The following is a 21,550-nucleotide window of genomic DNA, read 5'->3' as shown; positions in this document are numbered from 1 at the left end:
AACAGGATACTACTTTTCTACAAAGATCTTAACGATTATAAGATAACGATTACAAGATGCTCAATGATAAATTTGTACATATAGTTCATATCTTATTTCCAAAAATGAGTCTTTAGATTTAGAAATATTTGTATTAGTACTTTATCGGTGATTTATAAAAATAAATTATGAAAGTCGCATTCTCATATTATTTCCAAAAATGATTACAAAGAATTATTTAGCCTATATTCATCCAAATTAAATAAATATGAGAATATATAATGTATTAATTAGTATTGATTAATGTATTTTCAACTTATGTATGTTCCCTTTGTTTAATAGGTGAATAATCACTAAGCGAAGATTATACATTTCCTTATATTTATGCGTATGTTAATAAAATTTATTTACATATTTTGTGTGTTTTACTGGTTACACTAAAAATTTAAAATATTGTTTTATGTAGTATGAATTGCTCTTCCCAAATCATTAGACTTCGATACTTACAAGATAAATAAAATCTCTCATTATATGCATTAAATGCAACGGCTTAAAAATTTTTTATTCTTTAAATAGTTAAAAAAAATTATAAAGTATTTAGTATTACTCATACACCTATCATGAAAACAATAGTCAAATTAAACACAAAAATTTAAACTTATCTCATTTCAAAATACATTTATTGAAAAGAGACAAAAAGCAAGTACAACAGGATGGGATAGGATTCATACTTGACACTTGAGTTCATACAGATTATGAGTAAAAACCCATCATTGTGTAATGGCACTTCTCTAGTGTCTACACCTCAGTTTATTCTTACGCAGTTTCGATAATAAATGACGTATGTTCCGTACCTTCCATGAAATAACGAGATTATAAATAAAAGGTTTAGTGGGCACTTTTTGTCAGTCGCTATCATTTACGAGTACGACAAATTAAACCATTATGGAATATAGAAATTCTACATACGTTTTATTAGTAAATATCGGAGTGTTTATTTTTATTATGAATTTTCATGGTGTTACATCAAAATATGATGTGCAGTTTTTAAATAATTACGTGACAGTTAATCCTATACAACTCTGGAGATTTTTAGATACAAAGGAAGAAGAGATTACTGAAAGATTTTCCGAAACTATTCAGGAATTAACCGTTGATAGAATTAAATGTTTGAGGTGAATTTTCTCTGTGATTCTTGGTTTAAAATAAAAGTGTACGTTACAATAAAATAGTATTTTTTTTCTAGATATTGTATTGGCAGTAACACAATGATGAATCAAAGGCCTCGTACTCTTGATTTAAATTGGAATTTGGAAGAAAAAAAGAGATTTGGTAATAATGTATAGATTTTTGACGGAATTGATAATATGTTGGTGATAGTAAATTGAATATTCTTTTAATTGAATTTGAGCTTGAAAAGCTATATAGTAACAATTCGTTTTTTAATTTAATTCAATTAAATAGCACAACAATTAAGTAGTAATTTATCAAATCAAATTTGATAAAAAATTAATAATTTAATTATCTCTTATAATTTAACCAATACTTCATGCAATTCAAATAATAATAAAATCAAAATTTTAAATTATAATGGCACGTCTAAGTATAAAATAACATTTAAAAGAAATCGTAAATATTAATAATATATTGAACGGAGCAGTAATTCAATAAATGATATTATTCTCAAAACAAATATTTTTGCAATTTCTATGTAAATTATTTGAACAACGTATGATCATTATACGGATTTTATATGTTATAATAAAATTAAAATATATAAAAATTAATGTACATTTTAATAATGATTTTTGAATAAATTTTAATTAATTAATATACACTTTTAAATTATACTCGTAAAATTAAAAAAAGTAATAGTAAAGTACGATTAAAATTATTAAGAGAATATTCATTTATATGTCTAGCAAATAATACTATTGTTGTATTACATATTTCACTTTCCAACGTGCGATCAAAATTTTCATAATCACTAAATGCATTAAATAGTCGTTGAATAAAATTTTATCAAAAAATTTCTTTATACTAGTAATTATTTTTCAGATTTTGTTCAATATTAAAAATAAAATAAACAAAACAATTTGTTTTAATTACCTATTTATTTGAATAATAATGTGACAATTTAAAAAAATTTCTATGATTTCCGTCATATTAACAATATTTTTTATTATACTTTTCTAATTTAATCTTTCTTCTAAAATAATATATTGGATTTGGTTATATTATAAAATTTGAAAGAATTTGCAGAGATTTTTTTTTTTTACAAATCCCAATATAAATATATTAATATTAAAATACTGAATATAAAATAATAATTATGGAGTAGTATAATAACATTCAATATTTGTAACATTAAAATTTACCGTGAAACATTTATAATAACAAGTCGAAGATCAAGGATAATATATTACATTGACGTATGCAAATAAACTATATCAGTATACACGATAGCCTTAAGAGCAATAAAAATTAGTTAGTGATTAACAAGATCCAACGGACGTACATGTATTAAAATTTTATTATTTATAGATATCGGGTCAACTTCGATCTTTGATAAAGAATCCAGTGAAATTCATCAAGGAAAATTGTTTAAATCAAATAATTCCCAGAATCTACAAAATGAATGTATGGTAATGATGCGTAAATACTATTTTTATGCTTAATGTCAGAGAAAATGCTACTCAAAAATATGAAGTCATATTAATGTAATAATCATAACATAAAAAATAATTAAAACACTGATGATTATTTATAATAACTGAATCAACCATGTAATTATATGTTCGGAAGTATTATCAAATATTTTTATTTTCAAATTAATCATGAATCCACACCACGATACCTGCATTAAAAGTTTCCATTAAAATCTTTAAAAATATCAATTTTCATAATCCTTTATATTACAATAATATTTTATATCAATAATGGTTGAAAAAATTTATCAAAGGATATTAATCCATTCAATTTTAATAATTTACAAACTAATAAAGGCATAATAGATACTTTATTAAAATTATTTATTTTAAAACATAATTTTTTTATAAAGATTTATAATTATTATATTACTTATAACCATAATGCTGCACCGATATAATCAGAAGTTTATATTTATACAAAATCTCTTAAACTGTTTAATTAGCAGAGGAGTGTCTATTTATTTTACGCAAGACCATAATACATTGTATACATATAATCTTATTCTAATAGAGAAATGTTTATTCTACAAGTATATTAATTGTTATTCATATTCAATATTTATTAATCTTACCGCTGATCACTGTGTTTCGTTTTAGTTTTCAATCATTGCTAAGTGCGAAATTCCGCATGGACTTGCAGATAATGTTAGTAATATAGAAAAAAACTTTATAAATAGCTTGCAGCCTAATTTCGATATTTTCAAAGACTCTGATGACAATGGTCGTTCATCACTAAACTATGTAAATGTAAGTAAGATACTTTATATACTTTTACTTACACGATGAGGAAACATTACTTAGAGGATGAAAAGAAAAATAATTGAAAAATGATCTATTTACATATATATATATATATATATATATATATATATATATATATATTAGGAAAAGCTTGTCGACAAAACTAACCTCATGAATGAAACTGAAATAGATTTTCATGTTCAACGACATCAGGTGGAAATAAATGCCGTTGTTCTTGGAAATATTTCCAAGATTGATTTGAAAATGCCTTTCGGTAAGTGAAAAGTATATATTAATATACATTGAAAAAAATAAAAATTAATCGAGAACATATCCAAATTTAACATAATCTATATTTAATATTTGTAATATATTTTATACTTATATTAATCAACGTTATTACGAAAGTTTATTATTATTATTATTATTATTATTATTATTATTATTATTATTATTATTATTATTATTATTATGAATTAAATAAGTAGGCCGCATTGCAAATATTACGTTTTGTAAAATATAATAATTGTTTGAGATTAACATCATCTGCTAATTATAAATATTTGAAAAGAAAGCCTGATAAAGGGGAAAATATTGACAATAAATTTTCAATTAAATATTACAAACAATACCTATGAATATTTCAAAATTCACAAAATCAACACAAGTCTATATAAATAAACTATAGTTTTAAAATATACTTATATCAATTTATAACGATTAAACAAAACAAAAAATTTCGTTTTTTTTCATTGAAATATAATTTTTGTACCCTTCCATAATCAAGATATATTTAATTTATTCATAAGTTTATATATAAAGCATATAATCATAATTAGTTCATTTAATAAATAAATGAAATTAAAGACATTACACGGGTAGCGTCTCAAATACAAGCATTACCTCAATTTATATTAATTACATATACGTAGAAAAGCATCTCATCGACCGCGACGCAAGTAGATAGTTTAAAAGTGTATCTTTAGTACAAATACATTAAGAAATAGAGCGAAGGCCATGTGTTACAACTAGAAACTTTTATTCAAGGTATTATGATGAATGTACCTGTGCATTATATATATATATATATATATATATATATATATATATATTAGCCTAAAATTAACGTCGCAAATATTAAACATAAAGGGAAGATTATGTTATATTATTTGTGTCATAGTATCTTAAAATACTATGAATGCTATGAATGTTATATAAACATTATAAAATATATCATTAAAATTACATTCATTTTTTAATTATTTAAAGTGATAATAATGAGTTTAGTTAGTAATTACAAATACTTCATTCAATTGTAATTGAGAAAATTAATTGCGTGTTTGAATTGTAATCGATAACTTTTAAAATATATACTCTAACTTTGTATGTAATATTAAACAAATAAGTGTATTACCAATAAGTAAATAAATGACTTAAATTTAACATTTGTTTGAATTTTATTATGAAAATCAACGTGAGAATTAAATATTATAATTTAAGCAATTGTATTAGTACAATAATACAATATGAAATTTAAATGAAGAATAAAAACCATGAATTTATTTTGTGATATTCATAAATGGAAACTTTGTAAAATGGAAAATTCCTACATTTTTTTTCTTTTCTTGGAATAGTTTATATTTTCTTTTCTTAACTATCTCTAGATTACACAATATTTGAAACATAAATATGTTACTGTGCTATCTTCAACACGTACCACGATAATTCAATAAAACATGCATGGGCGTACTTTTTGATATTGTTTGAATACATTTGCTTGTAATTCAAAGAAGAAATTTTATTGCAACAAACCTTTATATTACAAGTCTTTACAAACAAAACAAAAATACGTTATTACAATAAATACGATATATTACAGTTGAATTTATTTATATAATTAATAATAAATATATAATTATATTTACTTTTTAATGGTTTAGAATATTTTATCATCTATTTTCATATTTATTCGTATTAGTTAAAATGATTTAATAATATGACAGTCATTGTTTAGAATAGATTAAGTAAACAAATTCACAACGTACATTGTTTGTAATATGCACATCACTTATCATAATCATAATTTATTCTTCATTAAAAAAATTAATAATAACTTGAATTTAAGATAAATTGAGTTTGATTATTTCTAAATAATAGACCCGTAATTGTTTTTTTTTTTTTAATAATTTTACCAATCAAATATTGATCGCTATAAAAATTTTAATTCAAACGATATTATTTCTGTTTTCAAAACAATTTCAACTGTTATGTCTATTATTAAATTATTTATATTATTTTAACGTGTCTTGTGGATTATTTACATTCAGAAAATAAACTCAATACCTGATTCAAATAACAGCGACCCATATTTGAACGTGATTTTGCATTTTATCATTATTAATGTATGAAAAAGAAATTTTGTACCAGGTAAATACTCTAGACCAATATTGCACAATACACTGAATTAACCGGCTACACTTTACATCACCTATGTATTATTACATTTTTTCTTACTAAAGTTTCATCTTTTGGTTCAGCTACGACGCAAAAGCCACCACAACTGACACTTGCGACAACGCGCATGCCCGACGGAGTTTCTGGATTGCAATTAAAAGTTCTCAACCCTCCGTTCGGTGGGTGGCGTATTGGATTGTTTGGGGCAAGCAATGAGACTTACCGAGTTGTTGTGACATCATTTAAAAATGCTGAATTTTCTGAGTCGGAGCAACAAGATTACTTCAAGGGTGATGACATGTTTATGCATATTTTTTATAAATAATTCGTTATAACGTTTACGGTATAATTTTTTTTTTTTTTTTTTTTTTTTGTCGAACAAACATCTAATTGAATTTATGAATTATGTTATATTTAATTATATCGAAATGCCATTTATTCTTATTTTATTAAAAATATAACATCGAATTAGTTTAATTTAATTGAAGATACATAAACCCGTTGCGAATTAATCAAAGTCATGGAATTTATAGTTAGATGCCATTTATGTAATTTTAAAACAATAGAAGAGAACATTTTTTTTTTTAATGTCTATAAACGTCAAAATACACCATTTCAAAATCTTGTAAGTACTTGTAAGTTTATGCAATAAATTTGTGATTTAATGTAGTTTGTAGTATTAACCCTTCTGTTTAAAGACGAAAAATTGTTGTTTACTAAAGTATACTAAATTTATTAAATATATTCTTTAGTAAGGGAAATACTCAACAATTTTTTCAAAAAATCAATTCTGTTAGCGAAATATAAATTTATATTTTATATAAATCAAACGATCAAATAGCAAATATAATTATAATATATCAATATAATTTATAATATCACTTTAAAATAATATAATTCAAATAAATCATTTTTGTTATAATTTTTTAAAAAGTTCCATATAAACAAAAGATATTTAAAAATAGATATCACCTATTCCAAATAAGGTTACATTTTAAAGAAAATTTCTCTTAGTAAAATCTAAAATATTATTGTTATTATTTAGGATTTTAATAAGATAATTAATAAATAGTAAACTAAATAAACATATTATCATATATTTATCAATTGTATTACTTGCTACTAAAGAACATTTTATAAAACATTAATAAAAAGAGTTATATTTTCAAAAAGATAAATTAAATTATTTAAACTATTAAATAAAATAATACATTCAATATTTTTATTATATTTTATAATTTAAATTGTTGAATACGAAATAAAATTTTAGCAGAGAATTGAATTTTATTTATTGTCCTAATTTAAGATTTTAATAGCTATATATCTTAACATCTTTCTTGTCACGTGTTAAATAATGATTTCTACACAATTTTCACAAGACAAAAAGTCGGTAAAATAGAATAACGCAACACAACTCACTTTAACTCAATTTAACTCGCCGGAGACTAAAATAACGAATCATCCGTTACGCGTACACCAAACGAGCATACACTTGTAATGAATGTTGGATCACTCTTGCATGTAATTTTCTTTCCTGTATGACTTTTTTAACGTTGTTTAAACAAATTTTCGCGATTTGCCTTTCCGGATAGCACAAAGATCAACTAGTGACTGGTGAATCGTTGGGTTGTAGCCAGAAGCGCGAGATTTCATATTGTGCAATGTTACAGGCGAGAAGTTGCCCTTTGGCCAAGCGCATAATTGAGCTTTTAAACATTATATAGAGATTTGTTATTTGCGTAAATAAATAAGTAGGCACGTCTATATTTACGCGTAAGTAGATTAACAATTTATAGATAACTCATAGATTAAAAAAAGAAAAGAAAGAAAATTATTGATGATACATGAGTCATTGTTTTATACATTGAATAAAGCCTAATGCGCAACGACTTTATCAATCTATTTAAATATATTTTAAGCGATTTGTAACTGTCATACATAATATCTTTTATGTATACGGGTGTAAATAGATGGAAACATTAATATTATAAATGATAAGTGGTCAAATAATATTTTTTTTCAGTAAATAATTGTGATTTTAATAAATACAATTACACGATTAAAAAAATTCTCTAACACACACATACATATATGTACATATTATATATATTTCTATATATATATAATTATAAATATTTTTCAACAGGTAAAGATGTCAAAACAAATGATTTGCAGGTAAAATAATAAGCAATCGTAAAGAGTCATAATCAATCTATTCATAAGTTGAATTATTTAACTAACTCAACTATATTTTAGAAAGTAGACGACACAAATTTAATTTCTCAACAGATAGAATCCTTTAATAAAAATAACAAAAGAATCAATTGGTTTAATAACAGAATCATAAACCGCAAATTTGCATCCAAAAGATCAGATGAATATATATTAGATGATCAGGTAAATATTTTTATTAAATTTTATTTTATGTAAAAAGCATATAAAATTATCCATGTTATTAATTAAATTACAATAGTCCTTATTTATCCGAACTTATTCTATTACGAATTTTATATTGAAAAAAAATAGTGAAAAAAGAATCGTCTTAGATTAATAAAACTTAGAAAATCTATTTTAATAAATATTAAGGATTTATAATGTTATTTAATCAATATTTAATTTAGTCTAGAATTTCAAAAAATATCGATATGTAATAATATATTAAATAATCTTAAGTAATTATAAATGCTCTAATGGCTATTATAAATTAAATTGGATTCTATATAGAATTAAAAAATCTTTTAATGTTACTGCAAGACATGGGATGAAAACGCCATTTGCAAAGAAAGCTCCATTTTCATAATAATTAATTAATTCGTTAATTAAATGATATGATTATTTACTTACCATATAAATTAGAATTTTGCAATTATTAAATAAGATTTATTTAATTTTCACTTACGATTTGAAATTTAATTTAGTAAAATATAATTTTTCGAAAAATAACGATTAAATGTTTAAGAACGATCAATACTATTTAAAAATAATAAATGAATATTAATCAATAATACAATATATAATATTTTTATAGAAAAATGATTTGTTCAATATTTAATAAGAATATATTTTTTAATTTTTTTAATGGTATTATAATATATGTTTTATATTATATAGGAATTTTATTTATCTTTTTAACGTAATTTAATCATTAAATTAACTATTTGATTATTGATAATTTACATTTTATTGCAACTGTTATACTTAATTATAGATTGAACCAATATCATTTAAGTTTCCTGAAACAAATGATGATAAAATTATGAATATCAGTAATGGAACTATGCAATTCAATACAGCTCATACGGAAAACAGAATGATAGATAGAGGATCTTTTGAAATTGATGATTTGAACAGATCTTCCAATGACGAATTACCCATAAAGAAACACCTTATTATAGACATAAATCCGAATACAAATCTTATTGCTAGTCCAGGAACAAATCATTTAGTAACTTTTGATATAACAAATAATCATGTTTTGACAGTTAGACATTATTTTACACCACGGAGCTCTCCTTTAAGAATCGTAGCTACCATACCACCATATAGATTGTAAGTTGAATTTACTTATAAGAATAAAAATAAGAATAATCTATTTCAAAACTCTGTACGTAGTAAATATTGATAATTAAATGACGTACATTTTTACATTCATATAAATTAATTAACCCAAACTCTTTTGATTCAAATAAATTGGTTTTTCAAATAATTTCATTGAAATAAACGAAAAATAAAAACAAATTGTATACACATAAATATATACATATTTTTTTTTTAATTAAAATAAATTATAATAATGAATTATAAATTGTGATTTGTTTTGAATGTATTATACCTTAAGTTACATGTAAATGATACAAATCCTATACTAATGTAAGAATTAAAAACTATTCACAATAGTGTAGAAATAGGTCCAAGTCAAACAATCAGTGTGGTGGTGGTGGTTCAAATACCACCCACTATTACAGATTCTGTGTTGAATACAGTAACATTACAAGTTCAAGGCATAGAAAATCTAGAAAAATCTGCTGAACTTCATGTTAGAACATCAGGAAGTAGGGTAAATTAATTCTTGTATATTTAGAAATCTATATATGTAACAATCTAACATAATGTAATATAATTATATGGTTTATTGTAATTTAGTTATTTGATGATATGAGGCCAACGATATATTACTATTTTAATAATAATTGTGCAGGTAGAAATAGTGCAGAAAAGTGTTTAAAAAGTTACTGGAGTATGGATATTACAATTCAAGATTCCGATTCAGGTTACAGAGTTAATTTGTTTCATTTTACATTTTGTAAATAATTAGCATTTCGAAATCACAGAAGTATTTTTTCAACTTTTCAGGGTTAAAAAATGTTATGTCAGTTCCTAAAGGCATTTATCCACGATATCAATATGTCAGTGGTACTTCCAATCCTGTCCAATTTTATTATTCAAATAATTGTTGTAATCGTGCAGTAGAAATAACGGCTACAGATTTAGCAGGAAATGTCTTCTCAAAAAAAATTGATGTCAATGGTACGTACGTACAACTCATTTATTTGTTACTATTGTAGAGAAACAGGTAAAAAATTTACGAAATTATTTTTATAATAGCATATAATTTGCTTATTACTGACATATACAGAAAGATTAAAATTTATTTATGGATCAAGATGAGCATCCTATATGAAATAAGAGAAATTCATAAAAGAATTTGGGTAATTTTTAGAATATTTTGTAATTTAAATATGATTTTGTATATTAATCATTCAATTTTGAAAATTTTATAGAATATATTTATAATATTTACATAAGAAGATATATTATCTTATATGTAAAAACTATACTAAAATTTTAATAAGAAATTATGAAAGACTTTAGGGTAAAAAATCATTTCGTAAGGTAATTAAATTGCAAAATCTAATTAGATTTGTATCTACATAATAATGAAGAATATTTATACTTCATTTAAAATTATAATTTTGTAATTGAAATAACTATTATTCAATGCTTCTATTCAATTTAGAAAATGTATTAATTCTACAATCCTAAGATACTTAAATTATAAATCTGATAACAAAAATATATAAATAATTGTGGAATTATAATGGTTTTTTTCTAAATTTGCACATGATATTCCTTAAATCTTAGAAATTATCTACGTTTGTTAAGGTACTCATTTAATTTAAAATACTGTAGATACTAATTAGAATGCAATTATTTTAAAAGTAAATAGTTTTAAAATTATAACTTAATTATTAAAAATAACTTCATTTCTCGACATAATATCTAATAAATAATTTTCACTTTTAGAATGGAACAATCTTATGGACGGTGAGATTGCAGCAATTACCGTGGGAGTATTGTTTGTCATTCTATTAACTATTTTACTTATTTTATTAATTTTATATTGTTCTTATCAAAGAAAAAGTCACGATTTAACATACAGTCAACGCTATGGATCAAGAACTGCACCACGTAGCGAATAAAATAAAATTATACAAAAATATATTTCGCTTATGTATTCTTTATTTGGTATGAATTATGAAAAATAAGTTTGTTACATTTTTAGAATATTGATAATTTTGAAAATAATTTTATATATCACTCATGAATTATTTAATACTGTATAATATGTATTAATCAAGATTCAATCTTATTCATATAATCTGTAGGTATGTTATACATTTTATTAAAATATTGAAATTACTCAAAAACCATAATATATAATAGATATTAGTATGTATATAAAAAAATTAATTAAATAATTATATTTAGTACGAATAATAAATTCATTTATTAAAAAAATATTCAATCTCTATTACATACATAAGGGAGAATTATACTACTGAAAATAAGTAAACATTTTTGATGCGATAAAAACCTTTTTTCTATATAAGTAGTAATTAGTATCATGATTGTATTTTTTTAATAATTGGCTTATATTTATATTAGTTCTAATAAAAATTTTGATTACTTTCTTTTATTAATAGATTAAAATTACTTAAAAAAGATATATTCATCAAACAATAGCATCTGATGATGAAAACAGAAAGTATCAAATTTAAAATTCATCCATTTTCCACTTTTTCCAAGAAGTTCACATTTATTAGACATTATTAATATTTTATTATATTTAATATTTATAGTTATTTTATATAATAATAATACAATAATATAATAATAATATTTTATACAATATACAATAAAATAAGAAATTTTGTTGGTTTAAGTTGTATCATAATATAAAGAAGTTTATATTCAATTATTTGCAATTTTAATAAATTGTTAATTTATATAACCTTGCCAATAATCTTTTTTTGACAATACATTTAATAAGATTCACATAATGCTGTAAGAAAATTGACAGTTTACTTTGGAACAAAATTGTAAAAGTTTCTAAAATAAAATTGAATATATTATTTAAGTTTATTATAACGTTATTCCATTAAAAAAAAAATTAACAATTATCATAATATACAGTATTGCTGTAACAAACTATTTATTTCTAAAGTTATTATGAAAGATAAAATATAAATGTAATAGTATTAATATGTTGTTATTACTTATTATTTCACATTTGATTAATTTAATTATCCAATATATAAATATATTTTAACATGTAATTTACATGTTTTAAGAAAAACAATTAAATATTTCAACGTATAACTTTATCTTCTAAATCTGTGTATAGTAAGTTATACAAAAAAAGCAGGAAAATATTATATTTATTATAAACTGTAGAAATATGAATAGGTGTCGAACATATTTACTTAATCGTGATAAGAATTATCATGAACTTCCGTATGGTAATATTTTGTCAAGCATCTACGAAATTTCGAAGCCCAAGAATTCATAAATTTTTAGGTTAATATCAAAGCCTAATAAAAAAAGAAAAATGCAAACTAATTTGATATATATTAATACTTACCCTCTTGAAATACGGCAGGAGTTTCGGGTGTGACAGGCATAAGTACGACATTCTTGGTATAGTCATCAAAAGGAAAATTTTCTCCCGCAACAGAAAGTAAAGGATTTCTTAATTTGTTCCTTGCAACTAAGGAACTATCATCCGGATGGGGTTGCATCACGTCAATATGCTGTAATTGTTTATTTACATGAAGCATTGCACTACTAACCAAGATGCAGCCATTACACGACTATTCTTACGCGTGAAATCATACATAACTGAAAGCTGAAAGATAAAGAGACATGAATTCTACGTGGACAAGACGTGACATAAATCTGAACTCCTAGCCTTAAAGATAGACGATAACGCTTATATTTGACAACGAACGACCTTGTTCACATATGTACAGAATCGAGTTGTTTGATATCCAACATGAACACGTAAATTATAAATTTTATTATGTAAATATATATTACCTATATTCACATTATTAAACAATAGCATATATATAAAATAAGAAACAAAATATAGACTTTTGTGTTAATTGTGACCGTCAAAGTTACCTTCATAATTGCAAGTTGGAGGCGCAATAATTTAAAATATTTAGAAGTCGAGAAGATTCTTATCTGCATTATGACTTTATGTTCATATAAAGATTTAGGAAAATTTCATGAAAAATATATTGCTAAATAAAGCATAATACTACAATTATATTTAAATATATTTTTACAAAATACCTTTTAATCAATACATTGTGCTTTGTATTCGATTTATCATATTTTCATCAGAAAAAGTTTCATCGCATATATTTAATATATGTATTAAGTTATTTTTATTATTGTCTCAGTATAATTTCTAAATTAACATTACATTAGTGTTAAAAGAAAATAGTTATATATAAATTTTCAAAAAAATAAAAAAATGTAAAATTTATTTTTAAATACGTTTGTACGGATTAAAAACAAGTTGAAAAGCGGAATACAAAAGTGGGAGAGTTATGAGCGCGCGATTCTGTTATTTAAAAAAACAATAGCCAACGAACCTTTGAGGCTATGCCCTATTGACGTCACGATTAATATCGTAATAGAAACAACACCGGTGTTTAAAGCCTAGCGCGATAATATTTATGGACTACGCTTCGTGTGCAGCAGTCAGTCTCTACCTCAGTCTAGTAACAATTGAACAGTCATTATAACAAGCGCACTATTCATCTTCAAGTTTCTTTCTACATTTATCACTCACTGTAGCGGTATACATACGTAGTAATCAACTAAGTAAACAATCTAACAAAGAAATAGTGACGCTATATTATCAAATCCGTTAACTAAACTTCAACTAATAACGCGCTAGTGCTAACATAAAACAAGACATAAAACATTGAAAACATCAAAATCATACTACACATATTAACGGATTACACCAACGCATAATGCAACAGCGGCGGCTCTAACGCATATTACATTAGCGCGGCTCTAACGCATACTACAATAGCATCGACTCCTCGTACCACGGAAAGGATATACACTCCTCAACACGTAACATAATAGAAGAAACTTCCTGTATTTTATTCAATCGCACCTTCATTCATTTACTTCATATACTTATGATGTACTCATAATTCATTTTACTTACATTACCTTACTTTAACATAACTTACATTACAACTTACATTAACATTAGAAAATAATAAGTTAGTAGTAGAGATTGAAAAGACTAGCAATGAACCATTCACTTGCAGACACACTGTTTGTTCCTGTAACTTCTCTTACTGTGAACCGACTATTATACCAGGTCACCCAAATAGCTGGATTATCACCGCTAGTCGGTCCAATTAATGGTTTAAGAGATTTTCAATAACAGCGGACGAAATAGATACTATGCTATTAGACAAAATATTTGACAGAGCAGGAATTCCTGTATTGGAGACGATACACCTGTTTAATCAATGTCACAATGAAATATTCAATACCAATTATAAATGCGAATGGGATAGGACAAAAAAAATCTAACAAGTCACCTTCATAAAGAGGAGTTCAATGTATTGCCAGTCATTGCATCAGAACCAAATGAAGAATATGCAGGCCAACAATTTGACTTTGCACAATGTTCTACATTTTTATTAATCGCAATCTACATATATTTGTATATTATAAAGGATAGTCGAAGATTATGTCCAATCTTTCCTATAATCAGATTACTAAGTGTAGATATTTAGAATGTAAATATATATAAATTATTTTTTTCTAAATTTTCTTAATAAATTTTCATAAAAATGTCGTAAATATACAAGAATTTAAATATAATAATCTGACTCAAAGAAATTTTAAATTTAACTCTATACTTTCTAATTAGGGAAATGAATCGATGGAAAATATATTAAAAATTGACAATTTATTTTTCATAGGAAATTTATGAATTTATATGTTATATTTTCTTATCTTCATAATAAATTATATTTAGTATGTTTTAAAAATATAAATGGTTATTTGTAAAATAATTTATTGAATATGTTACATTGCTATTATTAATACTAATTTATTACTGACTGTTATAATTTATTCAATTTTGTACAATATAAAATAACAATATTTACTTTGGTAATTTTATTTAAAAAATAATTCAATAGGTAGCATTGATATTTTGTGTTATTATACAGTACAATTATTGATACATAAAAATATATAATGGAATTTATAATAAAATACTTGTATTAATTGTTAGTCAACTAATAACAAGACTAGAAATATACAATTTGATAATTTAAATATTTCATTAGATTAGTAAAATGACAAAGTATTATATTTTAATATATGCATTCACTTTGCTTTTCCTTGCGCAGCAACAGATGCAATAGCTGCTTTCACAGTTTCCTCATCGCCAAGAAATTTCATAGAAATAACCGGTTTAAAATTTTCATCCAATTCGTAAACAAAAGGAATACCAGTCGGAAGATTAAGACCCATAATTTCATCATTACTTAATTCTGTGAAGAATGATTACATTTTACAGATAAATATATATCTTTAATATCTTTATTTTTTATATGAGTATAAAATAAACAATACTCACGGTCAAGATGCTTAACAATTCCTCTTAAACTATTTCCATGAGCCACGATAATAATATTTTTTCCTTCTTTCAATTGTGGAATAATAGTTCCATTCCAATATGGTAGGGTTCTATCAATGGTCAACTTCAACGATTCAAACTTTGGGAACTCCTCTGGTTTAGGCTCATCAGCATACCTTGCATCGTTTACTATCTCATTATAATACTTATGGTCAGCCTCCATTGGTGGTGGAGGTGTATCAAAAGATCGTCTCCAAATTTGTACTTGTTCTTCTCCATATTTTTTAGCGGTTTCAGTTTTGTTCATTCCTGTTAAATTACCGTAATGCCGTTCGTTCAAACGCCATGTCTTAGAAATAGAAATATTTTCCTGTTGAATCTCTTTCAAAATCTTTTGAAGAGTTGTTTGCGCTCTTGTTAGCATTGAAGTATGTGCAAGATCAAAAGTATAACCAGCTTGTTTTAATGCTTTTCCAGCTGCAACAGCTTCAGTTTCACCTAAATAATAAAAAATAAAACTTACAGCAATTATCATATATTCATATCATTCATAACAATGCGATACAAAAGGAAATTCAGTGATAAACGTTTAATGTATATAAAATAAATTAATTATTTTTCAATCAACTAATATCTCAACTGATTTTAAAAGCAAATTATTTATTATTTAAAATAATTTGACACGATCATTAACTTATGTTTCTTCATACAACATCAAAATATTGTTGCCGAAAATACGAAAAAATAAGACAAACACAATTTTTTAAATTAAGTATATTCAATGAAACATGACCTTTTAACCTTGAAACTCTACAAAGCACATTTAGGTTACTTAAAAAATCATTCGTTGGTTCTCACCTTTTTCTGATAAACCAGCATCATACCATCCACAGAATAAATTTAACTTATTCCATTCGCTTTCGCCATGGCGTACCATAACAATACGATATTTTGACATTTTTTTGCTTAATTATCAATCTTATTTGATTAACCGAATATATATTTGCCGGTTTAGCACATTGACTCTGTGAAGTTATTACAGTCAAGAACCGGCGTTTCACAAATGTATAAAATTGTAAGAGAAGCTCCAAATTTCATTGGTACTTACAAGAATTACAAGACACGAAAATAAATAATTAAATAGTTGAGAGTAGAACCAATAACTATTAATTGATATAACGTTCATAAGATTCGGATGAGTTGCACATCTAAATATAACTTGTAATTCAGCGTATTCGCACAAGGATTCAAAGTAATCCTTTAGAATTTAATTGTATGAATTCGTATGTCATGAAATATCTGTTAACATATAAACAATACTTATATAAATTAACCATATTTGCTTATCCGGGACTGTGAAAATTAAATATTAATCATCCGGCCAGTTACTACCGATTAATTCATAATGAATTGTTGATCAAAATTAATCCGATAAAATGATTCTAATTGACTTAAAACTCACTTCTTCTATAATTTCATTATCTACAATTTTAAATACAAAACATGAATAAAAAATGTATTTATAAGTAAATATTTCAATAAACATTAAATATAAACAAAAAATAATAGTATTATTCAAATATCCTACATGTTTCCTATAAATTTCGTGTATTGTAAATGTGTATTAAATTGTACATACTGAAATAATAGATTTCAATGTATATTTAATAAGCTAAAATATGCCACTTTTATCATCGCTTTATATGAATAAAATTTTATAAACTTTTATGTTTTTTACTAGGAAAAGTAGACTTTTATGAATACTTTGTACAAAAACTAATAGAAAAGGCAATTTTCAATGAAAGGTGTATTTTTAAATGAGAAACGACGTATATTGTTGATAAAATTAAACAATAAAAAAAGAAACATTCTTTTTCATGGCCATAGCAATTTATTAATATTCCGTTTCATAATAACAAGGTTTGTGGCTATGATATTCACCTACATATCACGTAAAGGTCTTATAATATTTTAAATCATCATACAATGAATTTTCACACCGAAATCGTTATATATGTAATTTTAATATATTACAATTGAGTAGTATTAAATTATTATTTTATAATAATTCATATATTATATACCTTAAATTAATTTTTTACGATATATAGTACATTTATTTTAAATACATGTATTATATTAATCATTTTATGTATACTAAATGAAATATATAAAGAAAACTTCATAATAATATTGTAGTAGTATCGAATTATGAAAATTTTGTGATTGAATAAATTAATTTACTCGTCCATTGAAATAAATAAAATTATTTATAAATATGTAAGTTAAGAACTGCGAAATTATTTCTAGTCATGCTGTTTCTGCTGACAAATACTTATGCTGATATTTATTTACATATATACAAGATCTGACATAACAGGGAATTTCATGATGACGTGTTTTATTTAAACTAGAACAAATTATGTCTATTTCATAAATTTTTCAGTCATTCTTTATAACTTTTATGGAATTAAGATAATAAAAAAATAGAAAATTGATATCGGACACCTGTAATCAAACTTTCATTAATAAATTTTTTTAATAAACTATATAGTTATATATTAAAAATTCGATGTAACATAATGTTTTAATTCATTACTATTAAAAATAAATTAAAATTAAATTATAAATGGCAGTCAATATTTAAAAATTAAAAAGTATTAATTTTTTTATATATAATTTGTATGTTTAGCGGCTGTTAAGATAAGATCAATTGGATCATTATATCGAAGTCCTGTATTTCTTGTCTATATTTAAACGAAGTGGTTCGTATTTAGTTGTAAGAATTGTAAATAAAGCCGAAATAGATTATTCCAGTGCCGGCCGGACAAAAAGAAATAATGTATTGTAGATCTTCAGAGAATGAAACCATTCAAAGTAAATAACAAAAAAAAAAACACTCAAAGAATTTCTGTCTTGTTGAATAGTTGAAAGTGAAATTTCCAAAAAAAAAAAACAGTTTATGGATCTCTTAAAATTCTACTTTGGCATAAAGTGTTTTGATTAATAGGTTATTTAGTCATTTGACGGCTATTTTATCCACTATTTAGTTATATTATTTGTAACTTCAATTAATTAATAGCTAAATGCATTTAATTGAGAAATGAATTATTTCTATCAAATATAAGTCTTAAAGAATCTCAATTAATTACACCAACTACATAATTTTTCTTCTTTATACACTACATAGGCTGCATAATTTTCCTTGTAGAAAATAGTTATGAATTTGTATTTTAAGATTGTAACACACCTTTTTAATATTTGTGAATATTATAGATGCCTAATACACCGTTTTAGAGAAGATTATTTGGATTGCTAAGCTTGAGAAACCTCTGACTGATTGATTTATTTATCCATTTATTATAATTTATAGTAACACAATTGTAACATGAAAGTTTTTATATTTATTTTGTATAGCATTTTGATGTAATCAATTATCACTGTAATTAACAATGTATATTAATTTAAAATTACCTAATTTGAAAATTATTATTATTCCCGGTCCAAAATAGATTTACGGAACACTAAAGGTATTCGTTACCTATAGTAGCGAAACGTATAACCTTACTGAAAATGTATTAATTTACAGAAACATAAGTTATTCATTGTAGTATTGGTTATAAAACTTGTTAGATGAATGTTGAATTTTGTTAATAGTGATCTAAATTATTTAAAAGTAAATTAAAAAAAAAAAACATGTGTATCAATTACCAAAAATAGCGTGTATAATGTAAATAAAAATATCGATATAATGTGAAAACGAAATTCAAATATAGTTTAGAACAATATGAATTTTTTTATTTAAATTCTTTAGAAGTATTTAATTTGATAATTTTTAATTTTAATTTTTGCTAAACTTAATGAAATTATGTTATTTAATTGAACACTTGTAAATTAGATAAATTGAATATATCTATACGAATATTTTGAATTGTGATTTAACTTCAGTAACACAGTATAAAAATTTAAATTACTTTGATTTTAAATTTAATATCGTTAAAATGATATAACGCTATAATATAACTTGCAAATGAATATTACAAAGTATTTTTTTAATATTTTATTTATTTAAAATATCATGGAATTAGAATGCAGTGAATCAAAACAAAATAGTTCAACCACAAAATATGAAAGTTCTTTTATAATTACATCGTCTAACTGGGAAATCAATAATAATAAGTGTTTTGATGACTGCATATCAACAGTATCCATTTTACAAGCACCAGATAGGTATTGATTTCAATATTATTTAATATATTTTTTCAAATTTATATGTTTAATAATGATTATTATAAAAAAATTATCAATTTTTTTTTAACATACTTTTAAATCTTATGTTTTGTTTATATTTAAATTATATTAAATGTTATATATATATATATATATATATATATATATATACATATATAATTTATTTTATAATTATGAAAATAATACCTTGTATCATTTAGTATTTGACTTTTGTTATTTAAATATATTTTTTAATTACATTGGCTTTGACTGCTGGTATTATCAAATATTAAATTAACATAGATATAATTAATTTTATTTAGAATAAGCCTTGAGGATATAGTGTCTTTAGATACTTGTGTGGCTTTAAAATCATGCTCTTCTGAAGAATCATGCAAATTAGAATTCAAAATTATAAATCAACAAAAAATAGCTAGAATAGCATTAGCTTCGGAAGCATCAGTTTTAGAATTTTTCAAACAATCTGGTGAATATGCAACCACTATTTTTGCTGAGTTCATTGATGAATTTCAAGATCATTCGGTATATTTAGCTGAAGCAGTCATTGAACCACCATCCACAGAAGCCAGCATAAAAGTAAATCCTAATAAAAAATACATTAAAAACTAATTTTGTAGTTTTTGAGTGAAACTATATTGGGAATACAATTTTTGTCACTCAAATATTACATAAGAAATAATTTAGAAGTACAATATTGAACTTATTGTTATTGTTACATTAAATTAAATAAACTAATTTCAGTTCACACGTAGAAAAAATAAAGGTACAACTATGTGGATCTATGGGATAAGACTTATTCTTACCGAATCAATATTAGATAGTTCCAAAAACATGTTTGATTTAGATGTAATAAATAATTTATTAATTAATACTAATCAACCAAATTATGACAAAATTGAGATGGCAAGGAAAGTTTTAGAATCTTATGCTTCTAGTGAAAATAATTCATACGAAGGTGATATGGCTAAACACCTGCAAAAAATAGCAACAATCAATCATAAAACTGACAATTTTCTAACGAACCATAAAAGTGCTGAAAACATTCAACAAAATATTATTAAAAAAATTGAAAGTACACAGCACAATAATGATTCTGCATCTCAAGATTATTTTGATTTAAAAACATACATAGATAATAAATTTTCTAGTTTGGAGAAAAAATTGACTGAACAAATTGAGCTTATGGATCAAAACACAAACAAAAAACTTGATAGAATTTCAAACTACTTAGAACTAATTATAAAGAGTAAATAATATAATAATTATATTTTATTTAAATATATAATTTTTAATAATTGAAAGGAGAAAATAAAAATAATTTTTTGCAAATTTCAACATATTTTGTAATTTTTTAAATATATAAAAATAGGCCCGTTGGATGTTATATAATTTGTTATAATAGATTAACTTTGCAATTTCCATGAAAAATATTTTAAAATGTGGA

General features: G+C 23.5%; 3 protein-coding genes across 3 annotated transcripts; 2 read left to right on the top strand and 1 right to left on the bottom strand.

The window, feature by feature from the left end:
• Positions 1-910: 910 nt before the first annotated feature.
• LOC105368376 (uncharacterized) lies at positions 911-11,385 on the top strand. Its single transcript, XM_011507383.1, has 12 exons — positions 911-1,154; positions 1,226-1,311; positions 2,524-2,624; positions 3,288-3,437; positions 3,576-3,705; positions 5,969-6,201; positions 8,142-8,282; positions 9,094-9,434; positions 9,783-9,942; positions 10,029-10,155; positions 10,239-10,412; positions 11,190-11,385. The coding sequence occupies exons 1-12, from the start codon at positions 925-927 to the stop codon at positions 11,363-11,365; spliced, it is 2,049 nt and encodes a 682-aa protein (XP_011505685.1). The 5' UTR covers positions 911-924; the 3' UTR covers positions 11,366-11,385.
• A 4,028-nt stretch (positions 11,386-15,413) lies between these two features.
• Positions 15,414-17,048, bottom strand: Pglym78 (phosphoglyceromutase 78). Its single transcript, XM_011506727.1, has 3 exons — positions 16,714-17,048; positions 15,856-16,353; positions 15,414-15,769 (listed from the first exon to the last, which is right to left on the bottom strand). The coding sequence occupies exons 1-3, from the start codon at positions 16,811-16,813 to the stop codon at positions 15,603-15,605; spliced, it is 765 nt and encodes a 254-aa protein (XP_011505029.1). The 5' UTR covers positions 16,814-17,048; the 3' UTR covers positions 15,414-15,602.
• Positions 17,049-19,873: 2,825 nt separating this feature from the next.
• LOC105367885 (uncharacterized) lies at positions 19,874-21,405 on the top strand. Its single transcript, XM_011506725.1, has 3 exons — positions 19,874-20,085; positions 20,409-20,682; positions 20,848-21,405. Exons 1-3 carry the CDS (start codon positions 19,934-19,936, stop codon positions 21,358-21,360), a joined length of 939 nt encoding a protein of 312 aa, XP_011505027.1. The 5' UTR covers positions 19,874-19,933; the 3' UTR covers positions 21,361-21,405.
• The last annotated feature ends 145 nt before the right edge of the window (positions 21,406-21,550 follow it).

This window comes from Ceratosolen solmsi, unplaced genomic scaffold, assembly GCF_000503995.2.
Source record: "Ceratosolen solmsi marchali unplaced genomic scaffold, CerSol_1.0 scaffold6, whole genome shotgun sequence".
Lineage (NCBI taxonomy): Eukaryota > Metazoa > Arthropoda > Insecta > Hymenoptera > Agaonidae > Ceratosolen > Ceratosolen solmsi.
The sequence above is the reverse complement of the archived record's forward strand: the minus strand, read 5'-3'. Positions and strand labels throughout refer to the sequence as shown.